The sequence below is a fragment of the Anneissia japonica genome, unplaced genomic scaffold (assembly GCF_011630105.1).
Source record: "Anneissia japonica isolate Jap-2015-1 unplaced genomic scaffold, ASM1163010v1 scaffold2994_len2133135_cov197, whole genome shotgun sequence".
In the NCBI taxonomy this organism is placed as follows: Eukaryota; Metazoa; Echinodermata; class Crinoidea; order Comatulida; family Comatulidae; genus Anneissia; species Anneissia japonica.
Window position 1 is genome coordinate 2009012 of NW_022728550.1, and position 22481 is coordinate 2031492.

Genomic DNA, 22481 nt, shown 5'->3' on the forward strand with positions numbered 1-22481 from the left:
GATTGATTGATTGATTGATTGATTGATTGATTGATTGATTGATTGATTGATTGATTGATTGATTGATTGATTGATTGATTGATTGATTGATTGATTGATTGATTGATTACTTAATAAATTAATTAATTTTTTTTGTCCGACTGCCTGATAAGCTTTGGCCGATGGGGTGGGGGGGGAGTGGGGCGGTCTTGACCAGACCGATACGGGGGACCTGCCCTCTCCCGCACTGGCGCCGCCACTGACTAGGGGTAGTAACGCTCGCACCTTTAATCATTCAATTTGGAATTGGCGCCTTATAAATGATTGGTTATTACGGATCGGAAGATTGCAATTGATAACTAACAATGTATAGCAACATAAACACTTTTTATTGGATCTCATTACATTTAACTAAATAATATTATGTTCAAATCAAAATTTGATATTATCTCAACATTATGTATAGACTAATTTCTGTATCAATATTTCTATGCAGATGGTTTCACTCTGAAAGCAAAAACACCGGAAGTAACAAACATTCCTTTGACATCTGAACCGAATAGTGTCACATTCTCGACATCAACCGATGCTACATTCATAGGAGGCATGTCCATTATTAGTATATTTAGCTTCGTAGAATTGCTATTGAAAGTAATTCTCAGGGAAAATGAATCTAGTTCATTAAAAACAGTAATGTAACTAGATGTTTTATGTTGGTCTTTAACTAATTAATATCAAACATTCCGAACAAAAAATAAATAAAATAAAAATTAATAAAATAAATTAAAAAAATGTAATATACTTAATTTAAAGATTTTTTTTTCAATACATAATTTGAGACTAAAACTTTTTTTTTTCAATAGAACAATTCCTTGAAACTTTCGAACAAAAAATAAATAAAATAAAAATAAAGAAAATAAATTAAAAAAATGTTATATACTTAATTAAACATATTTTTTTCAATACATAATTTGAAGACTAAAACTGTTTTGTTTTTCTCAATAGAACAATTCTTTGAAATTTCTGCAAGCCTAATCGTTCCTCAAACGAACACACTTCTTGTTTCTGCGTAAGTTATGCGCAATTTGCAAGTTATGTTTAAACATGGTAAAATAGCAGTCTAATGTGAACATAGAAAAGAAATTAAAACATTTGTGCAAAAAGGTATTTAGTACATTTTTTTTTAAACAGAGGAGTGTTGCCGAGTGTATCTGACATAGTGACCATTAACATTTTCGACGAAAATCAAACAAAAATAAGCCTAAAATGTGAGATAAACTTTCCCGTTATTAAGGTAAACATAATAAAGAACTTCTTTAATAATATGTACTATAACAAAAATGCATTGTATTTTGAAAATAAAAAAAATAACATGCAATTCAAAATGATAAAATTTCATCGTATACAGGTTATAAAAATTAGCTTGTTTATTTCTTTGTCATCAGTATGAGGTGTACATAATATAAAAAAAAAAAAACTAAAACAAATAAAAATAAAATGAGCTTTGTCTTTTTGAAGAATTTAGACGAAAGGTATGATAACGTAATTCAAATACCAGTATGCCACTTTGCGCAGGATAATCTAACATCTACGTAAGTATATTTTTGGTTATATGATTGTTATAACAGCAGCTGATGACTGGATATGGATGGATATACACACGCAATAACAAACACAAACGCACTACGTTATTATATTACCAGAGCAACAAAGTAAGCAATATTTTAATCACGTTTTGAAAAAAATACGTTAAATTAATAATAATGTATCTATTGAATTGAAGCATTTTTTCCCCTTTATCATTCGTAATTAAAAACAAAATAAATAAACTGATTTATTTATTTATTTATTTATTTTCCACATAATGAACAAAAAAAAAAAAACATTCCGTACATAACTAAAAAATACACATGATCAAACATATTAAAAAAAATCTATGTGGATGGAAAACACAATAAGTTTAAAGAAACTTTAAGATGTGGCCACCATTAAAATACAGAAACTAAAAACATAAACATAAACAGGTAGCCTGGTTTCTATTATAATACATACGGTAGAAGGCTTAATTACCATACATCGAGACCAGATAAACTGGGTAGAGATTTTAAAAAGGGGGCAAGGGAATTCCATAACTTAGTCCATTATAAAATACTGATTTTTCTTCTGAGAGAAAATATACATTTTTCTGATGAAATATTGATTTTTGAAAACCTGGTTGGATAGTTAGGAATTTCAGAATGTTGGGTTGGGAATAATAGGGTAATATGAACTGGGAGTGTATTACTTATAAATCAATACATAAAATTATAGGTTTGTAGTTTGTTTATATCAAATATATTAAGTGTATTATATTTGTAAAATAAAGGTTTAGTGTGTGTAGTACGACATAACCCTGAACAAATCATGAGTGCACGTTTTTGTAAATTAAAAATGCTATCAATACACAACTAATAATTTACTGTTATTTAGAAGTGTGTGGTCAACAGAGGGCTGTAAAACGATCTATGGCGATGATTACTTCAAAAGTGGCGTGACGTGTATTTGCAACCATCTGACGTCATTTGTCATTCTAATGAAGCTAACTCAGGTACAGCTATTGGATTATTTCGTGTAAACACAAAGGATAACCTACGAAAGTCCGAATAGGTATTTCCAATGAGGACCTTCTGCTGCAGGTGATTAGCCAGTAGACCGGGCGACGGTCACCTACTCTTTTGTGAAGAGTGCACTGCGTTATTTAATTATATATCAAGGTATCTTTATTCAACTAAAACTTTTTCATTGCAATTCGCAGAACTGAATTGAGAAAAAATTAAAAAAAGTACATTAAACAGGAAATCATTCTAAAAATTCATTGAAATTGCTATTGAGATTATCATTTAATTATTACAATTTATATTATATTCATTTATCGCTATACAAGTATAAAAATATTATTATTATTATTATTATATTTATTTATTACTATAAAAGTATAAAAATTATTACATATAAATACACAAGTGAGATTATTAAAACATTCAAAGTTCTTAACATTCAAAGTTCTTAACAGTTCTTACACACACACACACACACACACACACACACACACACACACACACACACATATATATATATATATATATATATATATAATTTATAGTAGGCATTAATAAGATGATAATGATAAGCAGCACGTATGTTCCCATTCAAATGTATGTAAATGTATATATTCATAAGATAAAAATCATACACATTTGACGTATTATAGGAACATAATTTTATTAATATTTCGTCCTGACTCCTGTCCTCATGACTTTCTCGACGTGAATGAAACAACAATAGAAAATCATTTAACTCAGTGATGATATCAACGAAAGTAGACGCGAGGGAGAAGGTAGGGGCGGGAAAGCACTGGCCCATCCACTTTTGCTACAGGGGGAAGTCTGTCCTTCCCCACTTTTGTGACTGCTCCCAATACCAGTGACAAACATTGTTAACGAATGCTATACAAAAATTATTATTATTATTATTATTGGTTCTTAAGACCATGTTCTTTTTCACCCTATAAACTTCTTTTTATATTTATTTCATTGAATTTTTACTTTTTTTAAATTATTTTTTTTCAATTTTTAAAATTTTTTTAATTTTAATTTTTTTCAAACGAATTAAAAGATTTTTTGTTTTCAAACGAATATTACTTTATTTTCTCTTTTTGAGTTAAGCAACGAGTGTGTACCACATTGATTGACGTCTGTAAAGCGCGCGTCTGTAAAATTTCCTTGAAACCCATCCTCGAGCATGAAGAAACCAATGGATTCGCTCGCCCGCCTTGCGTAAATTCTGTTATTTACGCACAGGGCGGAGGTAGGCAAAACTGATTGTGCGACGCTCTAGTTCTCTTTATGTTAACGATTAAGATATGTAAGTGTAACCTAGCATTCAAAGGGCTAAAAGGCCTTGCACCTAACTATTTTTCTTGTAAACTCCTTCGCTCTGCCCAACGATATATCACCAAAAACCAGAACCTTCTCACAAATTTTGTGAAACAAAAACTATATATCTGTCTCTTATACACATCTAGATCGATGCTTACAAACGTAGGAGTTTCAATTTCAAGTTTTTTTCTCTTGATAACGCTTGTGATCATATGTGTTTTCAGGTAAGTACCCATGTACTAAAAACTTATTTAAAAGTTATTTAATCAAATCGTAATGTCGACACCAGCAATAAAAACAATGTTTTGTTTGAATACCTTTTCTCGATATTTTGTCAATAATTAATGTGAATGATCTAGACCTAGACACATTCTCCTTCTAATACCTAATTGTTATACAGTTTAAAAAATGTAAAGTTAGTAACTACGCTAGCTGCACCAAAGTACTAGTCAATTTTTATTCTTTTTCAGAGAACTGAGAAACTCGGATCGTTTCAAAATCATGCGGCATTTAGTCATCGCTCTAATATGTGTCAATCTATTCTTTTTGGTCCTTGAAGTTAAGGTGAAAAATAGATCCACGGTACGTCAATCAAGCAATTCTCTTTCTTGATTGTAATGTTTAGTTTTCTTTTCCCTTCTTTGCCCTTTTTCGTTTGTAATTTCTTCTTTTCATTTACTTTCATTATTTTATCCTAGATAATTGTTATAATGTTTTCCCTCTGAGCATTCTCTTTTGAGAATTTGATTTCTTTTTAAAGTGCAGTATTTCTTATAGAATGACATTTTTTTCAATACCTTCGTCTCCGAACCCGAATCCAAAGGAGGAGGAGGCGAGGGTATTGTAATAGCGCGCGTCTATCTCTGTCTGTTTGTGGGTCTGTCTGTCTGTCTGCGTATCGGGCTGTGCGTCTGTCTGTAGTAAAATGTACACTTTAGAAAGGTATTTATAAATGTATCGGTCGCATCTCACAAAGCCAAATCGAGCGGATCGTTCGACCGATTTGTTTTCCTAGGTCAAGCTTGCTCGAGCGGATCGACCGCGTACCTACTCTCCCAATGTTATACCAAATAAAGAAATATAATGATATAAATATTTTAAGTATGCTATAGATGGACAAATAATAAAAAAGTATAATAATAATAATAATAATAATAATAATAATATTATTAATAATAATAATAATAATAATAATAATAATAATAATAATAATAATAATAATAATAATAATAATAATAATAATAATAATAATAATAATAATAAGAGATTTGAGCCCCATATACGATTAACACGTCATACAAATAATACGTGCGCCTCTACCTCTAATGTTTTGTCTTCTGTTTCTTTTCCTTTCTATGTTTATGTTTTGTTTTGGTTTTTGTTATTTTTGTAATCTGCTTGGGGTCTGTCCTCTCCTTTGTCATTCATTTTCATAACGTTATCCTAATTTTCCTAATGTGTGTGTGTTTTTTTTTATCAACTGTTACCTGTTAGCTGTTGGCGTCCTCCAATCGAAGCAGATCGGCTGTCATGAATTTCCATTCTTTTCTATGTTGCGCCATTCCTTTTGCGACATTCATTCTCAAGAAATACCGTACCGTCAGCATATCAGACGTTGTTGATTCTGATACAATGCCTCCAATGTGTTCTACTGCTTAGCAACTATCATAATGTTTATTTTTTTTATATCTTATTGAATAAAAGGGATATTTGATAATACCACATACTTTAATCATTAATAGATCACTTGCAGTATTTTTGCTGGATGCCTACACTACAGTCTCTTGGCAGCTTTTTGGTGGATGTTGTTTATGTCAAGTGATTTATACATGAAAGTTATACATCCGTTTGCTGATCATAGAAGGCGCTTCTCGAATAGTCGATATGTTGGTTGGATTGGACCCATCATTGTCGTTGGGGTGACTGCTGGTATAACAAGAGAGAACTATGCATCTAATCAGTAATTTAAATCTTTAATTACTTTGGCACTCTTTATATTTTGTAAGCTCTGAGCTTTATCAGTTCAATTGCGTATACTTTATACTTGTTAGTGTATTTAGCTATACGCCTACATGTAAACCCATGTAAACTTATACAGCTATTTGCTTTGTTCAGGAAGCATGCACAATGCACAAACGGTGATTAAATATATATTCAGCAGGTAGTTAAATCCTCATCTTAAAAAAAAAACAACAAAAAAAAAAACCATGGAAATCCTTATCATGAAAATCGAAGGTTCCAAATTTTGTTGTGCTTTCTGTTGATATATGCCGGAATGTTAAGGCATCAAGTAATTGGTATGTAATTGCTGCTGGATGTTAATTGTTTCTGAAATCAAGAAAAAAAAATAAGAAACCCTGTCAAACCTTTCATTCCCACCTACAGTATATTGATTGATCATATTAAATTATGTTCATTGCGAGTGCTTGACGTAAAAAACACGAATTTGTTACTTTACTGGTATTCATTCTTTTTAAATTAGGTGTTGGTTGAATACTAAATCAGGTGCCATCTGGGTTTTTATTTTTCCAGTGTGCCTTACTGTTTTGGTAATGTAACTCAGTTTACACTTATTATACCTAATGACACAATATTACACTAGGGATTAGGCGAATTTTGGGAATACTTTATAACCAGATCGTTAGATTATAAACATCAGTTATTTCTCGATAATCTTTATGACCAATTTGGTAACCATAAATTAGCAGAAATATTTGATAATTATTGTAAGGTATTTCTCGAAGGCGCATGGAAATTAAGATCTGAAATATATAAATCCATGGCCACATTACCACCCGTTACACTTTAATTAGTTTTTGTATTTCCTTTTAATCTGTTAATATGAACCTTTATGACCAGTTAGTTCTAAGCTCTATATTTTGCTATAATACCTTGTAAAATGTAAAGTAGAAATTTAATTACTGTAGTTTTATTATTAATTAGTGTTTTTATTCCCTTTAAATGTGTTACTGTAGTAAATATGAACCCATATTTGGTCTATTAGTTCTAGCTCTATATTAACTTACAATCCATACTGCAACTCTGTAAATAATGCGGTACTGTAAGACTACCGTACCACATAGGCCTACATGCCATGTTGATAAATTTTACTTTGCATATACATTTAGTTTAATTTACTCCTACTTTAAGTGTATATTTTTTCTCGTATTTGGATGCACCGTTGGGTATTGTCCAACTGTGCCACCGTTACGAAAATGATATCCATTGAATTGAATTGAATTGAATTACACAAAATACACAATAGAACCGATAGACATGGAAGGACACAAACAAGATTAAATATTTCAAATTAAAAATTACCCTTAGATATATTTGTAACAATGTCATTCGTGTACTGTAAATAACACCAGAACATACAAAACACTCACTTTCGTAGGTGGTCGCCGTACAGTTGTTAGTTATAGGGTATGCAGCATTTAAGAAACATCAGCTACCGAACCAAAGTGAAGACGAGTTGCAAAAACTCAAAAGAATCAGGTTAGAAAGTCATCTCATTTTTAGTATAGTGTAAAGCCGGGTTCTGGAGGGGGAAATGTTGTACTACTAAATGTAACTTATAAGACACAACAATGTTGTTGGATAACAAATGTTTAATGATATACAGATTTTTAAACATTTAAAAAATGGTGGGAAATGGCACGTAATCACCCTTTTTTCCATCATACCCTCACCCCCAGTTTTTATTATTAAAAATTTGGCATCTCATTAACCATTCACGAGGTTTTGGTAAAACACCAGTTTTATGACTTAGAAAAAATCATGTAAATTTTTACCCTCCATAGCCTGGTTTTGAGCGTTATCTGCAAACGAAATGATATTACTGCCTGATAGTCGTTGAACCAGTCAACTATTGTATGACACGAGTAGAAATTTAAATTTGTAATTATTAAATTAATAACTTCACAATACCCTTTTTATAGAACTCTTTTTGGTGGAATATTGCTCCTTCTACCAACTGTTGGACTTTCGTGGATTTTTGGAGTGATCATCGTGTTCAGTGATTCAAAAACCTTTGAACAAATATTCGTTATCTTAAACTCGATGCAAGGACTCTTTATATGGCTCTCACAATGCGTCTTTAGCGAAGAGGTGGGTGTGCATTGCTTTATAGAATATCTTATTGTGTGTGTAAAATAAAATTGTATGGCAATGTAAGAGGTCCGAATATCCTTATTCTGAATTCACGCGATGACACGAAAAGCGAAATAATAAAGGCACTTTATAAGCTATTTCGTGTTCTGAACTGCGCATGCCCATATCAAGATGTAAACATCAGACACACGACATAGGTTTATGTTGATTGACCTTGATTGACCTTGGATATGGGCATGCGCAGTTGGTTTATTAGAATTCGAAGAGATCTAAACTCGAACATACGTTCTATAGACGAAGTACACGTTCAATACGAACGCATTTTACTTTATAGTACATTTCGAGATAGAATTCCGTTTTATGGATACCTTGACAGCCAGACCGTGCGTTTGAAATTCTATGCTCGATGGTAAAATTCAAACGATACAAATAATCAAATAATAAATCATATTGCAGGTGCGGAAAGCATTGAAGAAGAGCTTCAGGAATCGGGTAACACAAGATAAAAATATCGAAACTGTAAAACGTTCCAAATGTAACGCCGGGCTCATCACGACTGAAGACATATGAATGCTAGACATCCTGCACTGTGGTTTCTGCTAATGCATTACCTTGTTAAGAATGAGCGCGCCCTCAATTTGCAATTAAACTTATTTGTTAGCAGACGACGCGATCTTAGAAGCAGACCGAATTCGTTTTTCTAGGACTGCAGGCTGATATAAGCACGTAGTATCTCGAAGTGTTTACTGAAAATATAGTTTAGGCTGGCAATCCGAATGTTATTTAAAATCATTAGAATATGTATATAAACGAGAGCATCAATGATGCAATAGCCCACTTGCCAATAGCTGGCAATGTTTAAGTGCTGTCGGTGGGTAGAGGTTGTGTGGAGTGTTGTTATGTGTATTGAGCATAAAGAAAAACGTTTAAAGTTATAGTAGTTGTATGCATCATCATAAACCTTTTTTGTTATGTTCACTTAACAGTTAGGAAAGGTGTGATGTCATGTACAGTGATATTAAAGGAAATATGGTTGTTGTAAGGTTTGTTGTGTACGTAACTTTTTGAAATATTTTGTACTGTAATTATGAAGATATTTATGTAGAGGTTTATGATATAAGTGGACAGTTAGGGGAGTGAATGGAATTTGTTGCATAAAAGTATTTCATTCTGAAGAAATATGTTTTTCCAAAGGCGCATTATAATTACGTATATCATTTGTCTTTGTTTGTTAGTTCAACATGCAGCTTTGTTTGAGAAAGGCTAAATAACTTCTTGCTGACGTCAGATCTTGATGTATGTATATGTTTATATGTATATATATATGTATATGTATATATATGTATATATGTATATGTGTATATGTATATATGTATATAATTATGTATATATATGTATATGTATATATATGTATATATGTATATGTGTATATGTATATATGTATATAATTATATATATATATGTATATGTATATATATGTATATATGTATATGTGTATATGTATATATGTATATAATTATGTATATATATATGTATATATGTATATGTATATATATGTATATATATATAGGCCTATATATATATATGTATATATGTATATATATATATATATGTATATATATATTTATATATATGTATATATATATATGTGTATATATGTATATATATGTATGTATATATATATATATGTATATATGTACAGTATGTGTATATATGTATATATATGTGTATAAACATACATACACATATACTACTACTACTACTACCATTACTACTAACACTACTACTACTACTATCACTACTACTACTACTACTGCTACTACTACTACTGCTAATAGTATTGCTGCTATAACTACTACTGCTTCTGCTACTGCTGCTGCTGCTGCTACTGCTACTGCGTCCGGACCTCCCTCAACACCCACCAACACTCACAACCCTGAGATCCATTTCTTTAATTATAAATAAAACACCCAGGTGTATAGCAGCAGTTGCTTTTAGAGTGGGGTTTACTTTTATTTGCAGACTGGCTGGTTGGATGATTGGCTTGTTGATTGATTGATTGATTAATTGGTTAATTGGCTTGTTGATTGATTGGCTGGTTCGATTATCACAGTATCACCAGATAGTCATGATCTTAAAGTCAACAGAGTAAGCGCAGTGATCACAGGGTTAACACAGTGACACTCAACAAAGGTCACATTGTCTCCACATAGTGATCACAGGGTTAACACAGTGACACTCAACAAAGGTCACATTGTCTCCACATAGTGATCACAGTGTCGCCACACCACACAAATATTGTTATATATAGGCTGTAATTAGGACTTCGCAAACGTGGAAACGTGGTCTATTTATTCAATTAGTTGTTAAAAGAGAAGTGGTTGGCGCATCGGTTGTGGCTTGGACTCCCAATCGTGAGATCTAGGGTTCGAAACTCTCGCTGTGCAAGTCGCTTGTGTCCTTGGGCAAGGCACTTTATCTACGGTTGTCTCTCTTCACCCAGAAGTACAAGTGGGTACCTGGTAGGTTCAAACACAACCATGCGCTGATTACAGCTGCAACATTATGGGGCATGAATGTTGTTCCATGTGCTTGATCCAGTGAGCAGGGTAATAATGTAAAGCGCATACAATATGCGCTATACCTGTTGACAATTATTATTATTATATTAAAAAATAAATATTCTTTTATTGAAGTTTTACATGGAAATACACACACCACACACACACACATACATATATATACATACATATATATGTATAGGATATATATATATATATATACATATATATCCAATCTTAAGTGTAATTAATGATTATTATAACTTTTATGTTTCGTAGTTTTTTAAATTCATTGTTCATTACTTTATGATCACAGGACCGCTTCGTTTGTAATACCGCTTTTAATTTGTCATGCTCAGATTTACAAATATTAATCAATCTATGTTGATAATTGTCACAACTGCCTAATACTACTGTCATAGTTAAATTACTCTATTACGAAATGAATAGTATGCATAAAACACGATAAAATTCATATAACAATTTTTTTAATTAAAAAGTTCTGACATAACGTTAATTTCCGGTTACATTACACTATATCATAACTAACATTCACTACCGGATTCAATGGATTATTGTATAATGAATCACGATTTCAATTATATAAATGTATATAAGCGCCACTGATAATTACTTCGGTTTTTTAAATGGCGCTATATAAGTTCTTACCTTATTATTATTATTATTATAATTATATATATATATATATATATATATATATGTATACATACATATATATAGGCCTAATAATCATTCCTTATATATTATAATACAAGATACCACGTTTACAACTAGTTCTAGGATATAATATTATAAGTATAATTATCTTGATCTTTTGATACACCAAAATTCCAAGTTTGAAAATATAAATTGTTAAATTTCGATATCAAAAGACGATAAATTAATATTAAGGCTCACTCCAGATACAATGATATAGCATCAGAACCAAACCATTCATTATCAATAACTTGTACTACTCTAATCAATGTTAACTCTGTTATAAATAACGTCAACTACCAATTTCGTGAGATTAATACTAACAAAAACTACCCGGTTTAAAACATTTTATATGTATATCGTTTACATGCTTTTTACTTTAACAATGTAACACTCATATCGGTTATATACAGCAAAAAAAGATATCATTCATACCATTGGTTCCATGAGTATTTTGGTAAAGGTTCTTACTACTGGTTCCAACACAAACAATATCCACACATATTTATTGATTTGATTTGACTTTATTGGGAAAATATTTGCTGAAACAATTACATCGAAACATTGGTAAAGAAAAGAAAATGATAGGCCACCAAAACCCCAATAAAGCCTGAAGGCTTATTTCCATTAAAATTCAATATAAAACCGATCTATACTATATAATTTATATTCACTATAATATTTTAATCTTACAAATATTTTAATTTTAAAGTTACTGATTGAAGGTGATAAAGTTTAAATTTATACCAATTTAATTAATTGAAAGACATTCTAATACAATATTTCTACATTATATCGGTACACAATGCTATAAATTAAAGTACTAAAGATGATGTTTATCGTTTAATCTGATGTAAACTTAATTACTCGAAAGCCATTATTTAACCTTTAATTTAAACATAAACATGTTTTCAATGTTCTGACAAAAATCTCAATGACGTTTCCATTCATGGCAACTTAACTTATATCAATACTAACATTGAATCTTGGAATAACAAGATCTAACTATTTTCACATAATGCAGTAATTACCAAATACATGAAACTAAATTAATTATTTACTACAAAGTTTATACAAACTTCATCTCTACTTCATTATTGCATTATAATATAAGAAAATTATTATCTCAGTACAAATTTAAGACAACTAAAGAAACTTGCTTCATTCTTTTTCTAACGTAAATGTGACTTAGGAAATTTAGTGAGTTCAAAATGTCATCAGGAAATCGCCGGAGATTTGGCGAAGATATGAAGGTAACCGCTTACAGAGTATGGTCTGACCTCTTCTAGAGTTTGCTTCAAGTGTATAGGATTCATCCATTATAAACAATAATAAGTCGTTGAAACAATTCCAGCGCCAAGCAGCTCATTTTTGTAAAGAAGAATACTCCAGAGAAGAAGGCACTGTTACCCGCATCTTGACGAATTGTACTGGGAACACATTACAAACCAGAAGACGACGTCGACCACTAGGTACGGTTTATAAGATGCAAAAGGAGCTTGTCAATATCCCACTTCACTAGTATGTCCATCTACACACTCATGTATCCAGGGGACACAATCAGAAATTCAGGCAACAAAGGCACAAATCAAGAGTATTCAACAAGGATGGTGCCAGCGGGGGGAGGGAGGAGGGCCACCCCCCCCCCACTGTCGGGGAGAGCTCCCCGCCCCCACCATCGGGGAGAAAAATATCGGTGATGAGAAAAAAACATTATATGTATTTTTTACATATTAGTAGACTATAAAATCGATTAAATAAGCATTTGAAACCCCTAAATTGTCAAAATGTTCGAAGCCTTCTCCCCCAGCACAACTTTCGGAACCTTGTTATCGAAGCTCGACCATGCCCACTTTGCTTTTGTCGGGGAAATCTGACACCTCGTCATAAGGTCCTTAGATATGTTCCAGTGTTTAAAAACATCTAGATATTTTCAGTTGATATTAGTGCAAATGAAATGTTTGTTTTAAGTAAAGTATATTGTACAAATATTTATAGTGTTGAACAAAATTTTAATGAAGTTTTCTCACAAATGCTTGTCCTGATGTTAATGTTGTGTTTTAGAGTGTAAAGAGGAGAGTTCTTGAAAAAATTTAACCAGTCAGCATTAAACTAATGATAAATAAAATATAGCAGGAATATTATAACTCAGAACAGTTAATTTGACTAAACTGAGACATTGATACATGAACGTACGAGTACCTGAAGGTATACATAGCAGCAACAACTATAAATACAATTCAGTGATAATTAATAATAAATACAGTTGGCGTTTTTTATCATACATAATTACAATCCAAGTACTGTAGATTTTATTGTTGATTATTATCAGATGGAATTTGGAATAAAAACTGCATTAAATGGTCATTGAAGATAGCAACAAAATAATGATAGCTAATGTTGGCGTCAAGTAGCTAAATGCATCCACCAATCGCAAAGATCTTATAAACACAAGATAGCGTTCTCCGCGATTTACGCGTGCAAATTCTGTAATAAGGCATGAATGGCGCCCTCTTGCTAAATTGGAAACTATTGACCCTTGACCGCTCTGACCATACCGTACAGCGAGCGACTTTACCTTTAGGGTATCCATCCTGTGAACAGCAGAACAGGAACCATCTCAGATCCATGGCAACAGATAGGACGCCCTCTTCCAAAACTGATTACTTTTTCTCTTTGGTATAATAGCGCATGAATAGCGCCCTCTTGCTAAATTGGAAACTTTTGAACCTTGACCGACGCTTCTATTTGTTACGCGTAAATCGCGGAGAACGCTATTTTGTGTTTATAAGATCTTTGACCAATCGTCTTATTGCCACTGAAACAGTTAATGATCAGGATGATGGGGATTTCAGCTTGCATGAAGAGTAACTAAATCCTTAGAATAGTTCTCTATCTAGCCTAGGCCTAGGGTAGGCCTGCCTTATTATTATAATTATCATTATTATTATAATTATAATTATCTAAAACATTATTATCATGAAAACACTATTATTATTATTATTATTATTATTAGTATTATTATTATTATTATTATTATTATTACTATTATTATTATTATTATTATTATTATTATTTAAAAACATTAATAACATAAAATATTATTTTAAGTTATTAAAGTTACGTAATGTTACTGTAAGGCTCTTTGCTCAATTAAAAAATTAAATAGCTCATTTAAAATGATCAAAACCAGATGGAAGTATAAAAAATAGTTTTCACTGATTTATTTTATTTTAACTATTTTATCATATTTGTTCACCATGGGTAGACTACGATGTTCAATCATGTCCCTATTAAACACTGTATATGTATCTTTGGTGATTTATATTATATTTATCCGACAGTGTTAACGGCTAACATCCTTCAGTATCATATATATATGTATATATATTGAAGAAAGTCAGCCGTTAACATTGCTGAATAAATATAATATAAATCATCGAAGGTACAAATACAGTGTTAAATAAGGACATGATGGAACATCGTGGGCTACCCTGTAGCTTTTCAACGAATAAATTCCTATAAAAGTCATTGTGTAATAAAATGCCTCCGACGGGATTCGAACCTGCGACCTCTCGCTGACAAGGCGAGCGTCATAACCACTAGACCACGAAGGCTTCATGCTTGAATAGGTCCAAATAACCGTCGGCAACATTGTATTACACAATGGTGCGCCTCAAGAGGGCGTTCGGCCAGATTAATTATCTGGAGAAACGGCTAGAAATAAATACTGTCGTATATTGTATATGATATTGAAGAAAGTTAGCCGTTAATACTGCTGAATAAATATAAAATAAATCATCAACGGTACATATACAGTGTTAAATAAGGACATGATGGAACATCGTAGACTACCCTGTAGCTTTTTAACGAATAAAGTCCTATAAAAGTCATTGTGTAATAAAATTCCTCCGACGGGATTCGAACCTGCGACCTCTCGCTGACAAGGCGAGCGTCATAACCACTAAACCACGAAGGCTTCATGGTTGAACAGGTCCAAATAACTGTCGGCAACATTGTATTACACAATGGTGCGCCTCAAGAGGGCGTTCGGCCAGATAAATATCTGGAGAAACGGCTAGAAATAAATACTGCCGTATATTGTATATGATATTGAAGAAAGTTAGCCGTTAACACTGCTGAATAAATATAATATAAATCATCAAAGGTACATATACAGTGTTAAATAAGGACATGATGGAACATCGTAGGCTACCCTGTAGCTTTTCAACGAATAAAGTCCTATAAAAGTCATTGTGTAATAAAATGCCTCCAACGGGACAGTTTACTTCATCATAATTAGTTGTAACTTGTTTATCAGTTGATTATGTAATAGAAAACGGTGGTACCGCGGGGTTATAACTTTTGATGTTCGGTTTGAGATGTTTCTATGTAATTTCAATGCTTCCTGTTTTACCAATTATAAATATTATTTACATGCTCTTCAAAATTTTAAATAACTATCAACAAGATAGATGACAGTGACAAATGACAAAAACTTTATTTCTTATTCGACCTATTTTGGTGTATTAGAGAACATTCTTTCTCATGTGAACATACAAAATAATCGGTCAGCTTACACTGCATGACTAATGAAGTTAACAATAACAATAATAAGGCTAAGTAAAAACAAAATTTTAGCCAAACAAACACGATATCTTGTGAATATATTGAGCAAGTTTCGACAGTTGTTTTTTGATCTGGTATTAAATAATTGGTGTATTTTATTTTGGTTAGGTCTAATGTAATAATAATTTTAATACATCCTTAGTGTAGGGCAAACGAATAAAAAATGGAATTATCTCCGGTATCATTTCGATTACACAGAGTACAATTTGTAGCGTGATCCTCACACCTACAAAGATCATTTTTTTTTTATCTGATAATGTTATTAATGATTGTTAAAATATGAGATCACACTTAAATGTAATGTTTGATAGTTTACTTCGTTCATAATCAATGACACACATCCAAAAAGTTAACATTCTCTTCTCTACTATTAATTACTATTACAAATATTACTATTATCATTTGTGGAGTAACCGTCAATAAATCCTACTTGCTCTTCACCAAGCTCTACACCAACATTATATTCTATATTGTTTCCACTTAAGACATTATTAAATTCAATAGCTAAGTGATCCAAACTTTTATAATAACGACTAATAAAAAAAAATCGAAGTCATTAAGATATATCAAATAAAAGCGGATATCACACCAATCTGTTTGACACATGACTTCGTGTTAGCAGACAAATTATAAATGACATTAATGACTTTATAACATGATATTAGTTTACTCTATAGAGAAAATCGGTCGACCAGGTCAAACACTAAGCTGTAATAGATAAAAGTGCAATACAACCACTTATGTTTCTTTAAGTATAATTCAATTATAGAACGCAGTACAAATATATTATCATTAGTGGAGTAACCGTTTCTAAATCCTACTTGCTCTTCACCAAGTATACCTACACCAACATTATAATAATTCTATTGTTTACAAAATGGACATTTCCGGAATGTAACCTATTCTTACCAACCGACCAATTAGGGCCAGGAATACGAACGTGCCTTACAAACACGACGTTGTCAATAAACGCACGTGTTTTTGCATGTTTCATGTTGTCGTTTTGTTGAACCTTAGCCACAATATTTAAGTGCCGGAGCATAGCATTGTAATCTATGACATGTTATGTTTTGCAAAATAATTCTATTTTCACGTTTATATTAAAAAAATTACATTTTCAATTTACAAAAAACTTCAATTACATCTACATTAAATACATTCATTCAAACCGTTACTATGTTGAATAAAATACATATTACTAAGAATAAAATTATCCATTTATCGCTTTAGTGCATATATAAATAGCATTATATAAAAAAGTAGGCCTATAAATTAATAGAAGAGGGCATATGTATACTTTATATTCCCCACAATTAACAAGAAAATTTCAAATTACAGTACAAATAAATTAGTTTACACCATCGCCAATTAATGAGGGAGGAAGAGCACAGTGAACAATGGATTTGATTATACAGTTTCCAGCACAAAATCTGCTCACAAAATTGTGTATATTTTATGCAAACTTCATAGCATGAAGGGATGTTATTGAATAAAGTCACAGGCTCCAACATTAAATAAATATTAGTAGTTCTTTTCTAATGACTCAAAGGTAATTATGACTAAGTACTGCTGATAGAGCGTCACTAAATTAATTTACATAGTCATAGAGGAACCGTTTACGCAATAATTATGGCCTAAATAATAAACATTTAATTTCTGCGGAACACTTTGAAGATGTCCTACATAAAGCGTTAGCTCTGACTAAGAAAGTCCTATACTTTTGCTTAATACCAAAATCATCCAGTACAAATTACAAACACGAACCACTTTATGAGATCCAATAAAAATAATGAACAAATCTGTACTAAAATTACTACACACACAGTTTCATTTAGTCAAGACTTCATCGGTTTTTAAAGAATGATGATTGTTGCAACAAATACAAAGCATGCATTATCTAAGAAATTTAATAAACATTTCTGGAATGATCAAAGTTAGCGACTGACTAATAAGGACAAGGCAGATATACGTATATCCATGAACACGCGTACGATTAAATCTTTCAAATCCTAGCAACAGTATCCAAGGGAAAAGCCAATTTTAACCATTATACTGAAAGGCAACAAAATAGTCATTGTTACTGCAGGTATAATTGTGGCATTCTCCATCGTACTTAAAATACTTGCATCCTAGCGCCCTCATGCATTTCACAGCGCATCTAATGCAACTTCTTTTCGAGTTTTTGGTCGTTACAGAACATTGTGGATTGCGAAGAAAAGACTTGTAATAAGTGGAGCGTCCACCCAACTCTGAGCACACTGGACCTACACAAAACAAATTTACAGTGGTATAGTAGATACAATTAGGCCTACTTATACTGTAAGACTGTCTTCTTCATATCGATTTTTTAAAACTAATTCTTAACGTCTGATTACCAAAACAAGCTGTGATTCAGACGAAAGACAATTGAATATATTGTAATAAACGTTTAAGACATATTAACATTTGAATAATACTTTTTCATTTTAATAATTCATTAGTGTTCATGATCAATAATTTTAACATCATTTACCGTAAATTATAATCACAATATAATGCAATAGTTGTCATTAAGACCTGTTTATACATGCAACGATAACGATAAAATGCTAAAAAGCAATTGTTCATAGAAAACAAAAGAAATATGAGAGTCTTTACACTAGGACGATTCGATAACGATTTATCGTAATTATAATAACAAAATATTATGACAAATGTTGAAATGGCGCCATAATTATGGAAAGACGATAAAACCGATGTAGTAACGACGATTGTATCGTTTTTCCATGAATATGACATTATTTGAATTGATTTGTTAAATGTGTTTTATCGCATACACAATAATTCGTTATAGAATCGTGCCAGTGTTAAATACTTCTCTTATTTTTATATTATGTATATTTATGAACAATTTAATATTTTTAGCTTTTTATTGTTTTCTATGGAAATATAAACAGACATTTATTATCATTATCATTGTCATTACCATTATTACTACTCAATTGTTAATTTAAATCTAATTGGTATATTATTTTTATTTACCTTTTGAGCATCCAAGAACCTCAAATCGTAAACTTATATGGCGATGCCAGTCAACTGGATGAATACGGACGAATTGGGCGTAGACAGGGTCAGGGAATATGTTTGTCACGTTAGTGTCTTGATCTGAATTTCCAACAAACCTCTATAAATATCACATAATCTTATGATTAACATTGCGTTCTCAGCACATTATTCGAATATAACCAGAGGTGTAACTACCTGTGGTTCAGCATGCGCTTCGAAGAACCGGGGCCTTAAGGTTCAGGGTTCCCATTGTCAGGAGCCCTACCCCATAAAAATGAAATAGTATAAAACAAAACCATCGGAGCAACTAAATAAAAAAAAAAAAAAAAAAAAAAAAAAAAAAAAAAAATTATATATATATATATATATATATATATATATGATGATAACAGGCCTTATATAAATCTGTATGTTTACTAGTCAGATGGATGAATACGGACAAATTGCTCGAAGAAAGGTTCAGAGAAAATGTTTTCCAACAAAATTTTATCACATAATCTAAAGGTAAACTTTAAGTTCTAAACAAATACAAGATCCAAGAAACTATATTTGTCTTCAAATATATAGACATTTTTGAATACACGATATTTCCCAAAACCTGTAACAGACAACTTGCAAAAAAACAGAATGACAAATATAAAACATTATATACTGTACAAAAGAAAACGAAATAGCAGATATAAATGTCACAATATTATTATTTTATTTATTTATTTATTTATTTATTTGTTTGTTTGTTTGTTTGTTTGTCTGTCTGTCTGTCTGTCTGTCTGTCTGTCTGTCGGTCTGTCTATCTATCTATCTATCTATCTAGCTATCTATTTATTTATTTATTTATTTATTTTCTTGTTACTTTTCAAATTTTAATTTTTAGGATATTATTTTGATATAACATACAAGTAATTACTCTCAATAAAAAAGAAAAAAATAATATATGTAAATATATTTGGAAAAACACTTTTATTGACACTTACAGTTACTTGACAATCTGATTTCCTGATTGGTTGAAACAGGTTACCATCGACACTGTAAAAAATTTCATAAGACGTCACCCATTGTAAGGAATGTTCGTTGCGGCCTTGTGTGATTACTCCTTGTACCTTATGCAGTTTACCGAGGTCAACTTGAATCCACTGGTATTGGTCGCTGGTTTTTGAACACCATGCTCCTGCTTCTGCTTCTGTGTTCAGTCGTCCATGATGTGCCCCACACCTATTAGAACTTTCACTTGAAGCGGATAGCTGTTCATCGGGAATAGTCCCATCTTCAACACCAAGAGGATCGATACACAACTCTGAAATAGAATATTACCATTCTAGGTATGACACATTTGGTGACAATTTTCGATATTTTAATTTTTTTATTTTATGCAGTGTAAATTGAAAAAAAATTGAAAGAAAATCCCATAAGCTAATATATGGTGTAGTTTGAATTTTATGCAAACTGTATATTATGATTCTTCATATGATACCCTGTTTTCTGTTAACTGCTCCGCCGAGGTGGCTATAGCCACCGTTGGGGAAAGCTGGCCCCCCTCGTCGGGGAGAAAAAGCACAATTATTCATTTAAAAAAAATAACATTATATGGATTTTCTACATATAGACTCTAAAATCGATCAAATAAGCCTTGAAACCCCTAAATTGTCTGCAGTTTCGGGGGCTTCGCCCCAGGACCACTTTCGAAACTTTGCTTTTGTCGGAAATCTGAACCTTCCTCTGGGCATCCCCCAGTCGGGGACCTCGCCCCCTCTACCGTCTGGCAAATCTTGGCGCCACCCCTGCTGCTCCGCATACGGTATTAATCTGAATCTTTATATTATTAAATTAGAAATCCAAGTTTATACAGGCCTTTCTGAGGGAACATTCCATTTTGGACGTTGAACTTTGTCCCATTATTACTATTGTTTATAATTTAAAAGTGAATCAAAGTCTTTGTATATTTCATTTGATTATGATTATGAAAAATTAATAAATATTAGGCTACTACTAGTATTACTAGTAATATACAATGAAATATTGAAAACCACACCATTATTATTATTTTTTTTTTTGGCTCTATGTTTTTAAATATGGTTTATTTTAAGTAAATTAACGCTACGCGTATCTGTGGATAAAGAAAAACGATAAAAAATAGCTGCTTTTTTTTTTATAGGGGAGGGGGTGGTTTGCCTCCAAAAATTCTTATAGCAATTCAATAAAGTTATATAAGCTAAAAAAAATGTTTGCAATTATATTACATACAAGACTATGATAATCAGAAGTACACTAGGTGTTATAAACAATCGGCAGATACACGAGTGCTTTACAACGTAAACTCTTGCTTTTTGCCGTATTATATTCCAAGGGCTCTAACACTGCATAGAATTAATCATTTAATTTATATAAATTATACTACCAATCGATATTTTATTGGCTTTCGAAATATCTAAAAATTAGTCTGATTTTATATAATGCGCTCTTACCGGCTCGTATTTTTTTTTTTGTTGAACTGTTCAATCCCGATGGAATTTTTGAGTCCTACAGTTTTAACAGGACTCGAGCCATTGTTTTGCTAGTGTTCTGTCCGAATAATTGTAATTAGCAGTTCTGATGGTTTTTACAAAGTAGAAATATTTTTCTTTATACTTCAAATTGTTATCAACGAGTTCACCAATATCCTTTCTATATTGAAGTTTTCTTTTTTCTGAAGCTCAATTTTCTTGTACAAAATAATTTCATTTTACGTTTACGTTTTTCCAATATACAAAATCATTTTACCAATATACCGTTGAATTTATATTCAATTTCATTAATTCATATTGCTTAGATTGAAATTATAAAGACGATCCGCTTTAAGGCTTCAGTTACAAATAATGAACGAATTCATATTAAACTAACGACACACATTATTCAAGAATTCATCGGTTTGTTTGCTGAAACAAAATACAAAGGACACATAATCTAATTTTAATAATTGGCATTTTTGGATGATCAAACTGGGCACCCAATCAATCAGAACAGGGCACAACAAAAGCGCATGCCCGATAAACACATGAACGTTTACTCTTGATGAGACCTTAGCAACAATATCCAAGGGACATAGTGGAAAGGCCCATTCCAAACAAACTTAAAGGTATCAACATTTCCACTGTTACTGCAAGTAATATAGAGGGACTCTCCACCATATTTAAAACACTTGTATTCTACCGCCATCACACACTCCACAGCGCATCTAATGCAGCTTCCTGACGAGTTTTGTTCGTTATTGAACACTTTGGAATCTGACAAAAAGACTTGTAATAGGTTGAGTCCAACATATTGTTAGCCTTCTAGGCTTACGCAAGGGAGGGTTAATAAAATTACATTATAATAAATGTTGTTTTTTATTTTTTCATTTATATATACATATATCTATAGGGGGAAACTAAAACAATGAAGTGGTTAAAAACAGTACCATAAGGCGAAAGTAGTGTCGCTAAGGGGAAACTAAAGCGACGTTAAGGGGAAATCATAGACAAAAGAGTTTCCCCTTAAGAGCCGA

General features: G+C 31.7%; 2 protein-coding genes, 1 non-coding gene and 1 pseudogene across 3 annotated transcripts in view; 2 read left to right on the plus strand and 2 right to left on the minus strand.

Moving 5' to 3' along the window:
• Positions 1-2660, plus strand: part of LOC117114267 — a 15199-nt pseudogene extending 12539 nt beyond the window's left edge.
• A 1386-nt stretch (positions 2661-4046) lies between these two features.
• On the plus strand, positions 4047-8872 carry LOC117114327 (adhesion G protein-coupled receptor L4-like). The gene is made up of 7 exons (XM_033257973.1): positions 4047-4120; positions 4367-4478; positions 5639-5856; positions 6379-6445; positions 7294-7394; positions 7838-8006; positions 8466-8872. Exons 1-7 carry the CDS (start codon positions 4047-4049, stop codon positions 8577-8579), a joined length of 855 nt encoding a protein of 284 aa, XP_033113864.1. The 3' UTR covers positions 8580-8872.
• A 5959-nt stretch (positions 8873-14831) lies between these two features.
• Positions 14832-14904, minus strand: Trnat-ugu. The gene has a single exon. It is a non-coding gene; the product is annotated as a tRNA-Thr (tRNA).
• A 1382-nt stretch (positions 14905-16286) lies between these two features.
• LOC117114268 (lactadherin-like) overlaps positions 16287-22481 on the minus strand; it is a 16167-nt gene continuing 9972 nt past the window's right edge. The window contains exons 4-7 of the mRNA XM_033257873.1: positions 19936-20255; positions 18938-19079; positions 18429-18504; positions 16287-16449 (exon numbers count right to left, since the gene is read on the minus strand). Of these exons, the coding sequence (XP_033113764.1) occupies positions 16287-16449; positions 18429-18504; positions 18938-19079; positions 19936-20255 (701 nt within the window). The remainder of the gene's footprint in view (positions 16450-18428; positions 18505-18937; positions 19080-19935; positions 20256-22481) is intronic.

Bases quoted from the DNA above. Each gene is read 5' to 3' on its own strand.
- LOC117114327 (XM_033257973.1), top strand. From the start codon at position 4,047: ATGCTTACAAACGTAGGAGTTTCAATTTCAAGTTTTTTTCTCTTGATA. The intron at 4,121-4,366 runs GTAAGTACCCAT...ATTCTTTTTCAG, and splicing joins GTGATCATATGTGTTTTCAG to AGAACTGAGAAACTCGGATC. The intron at 8,007-8,465 runs GTGGGTGTGCAT...ATCATATTGCAG, and splicing joins AATGCGTCTTTAGCGAAGAG to GTGCGGAAAGCATTGAAGAA.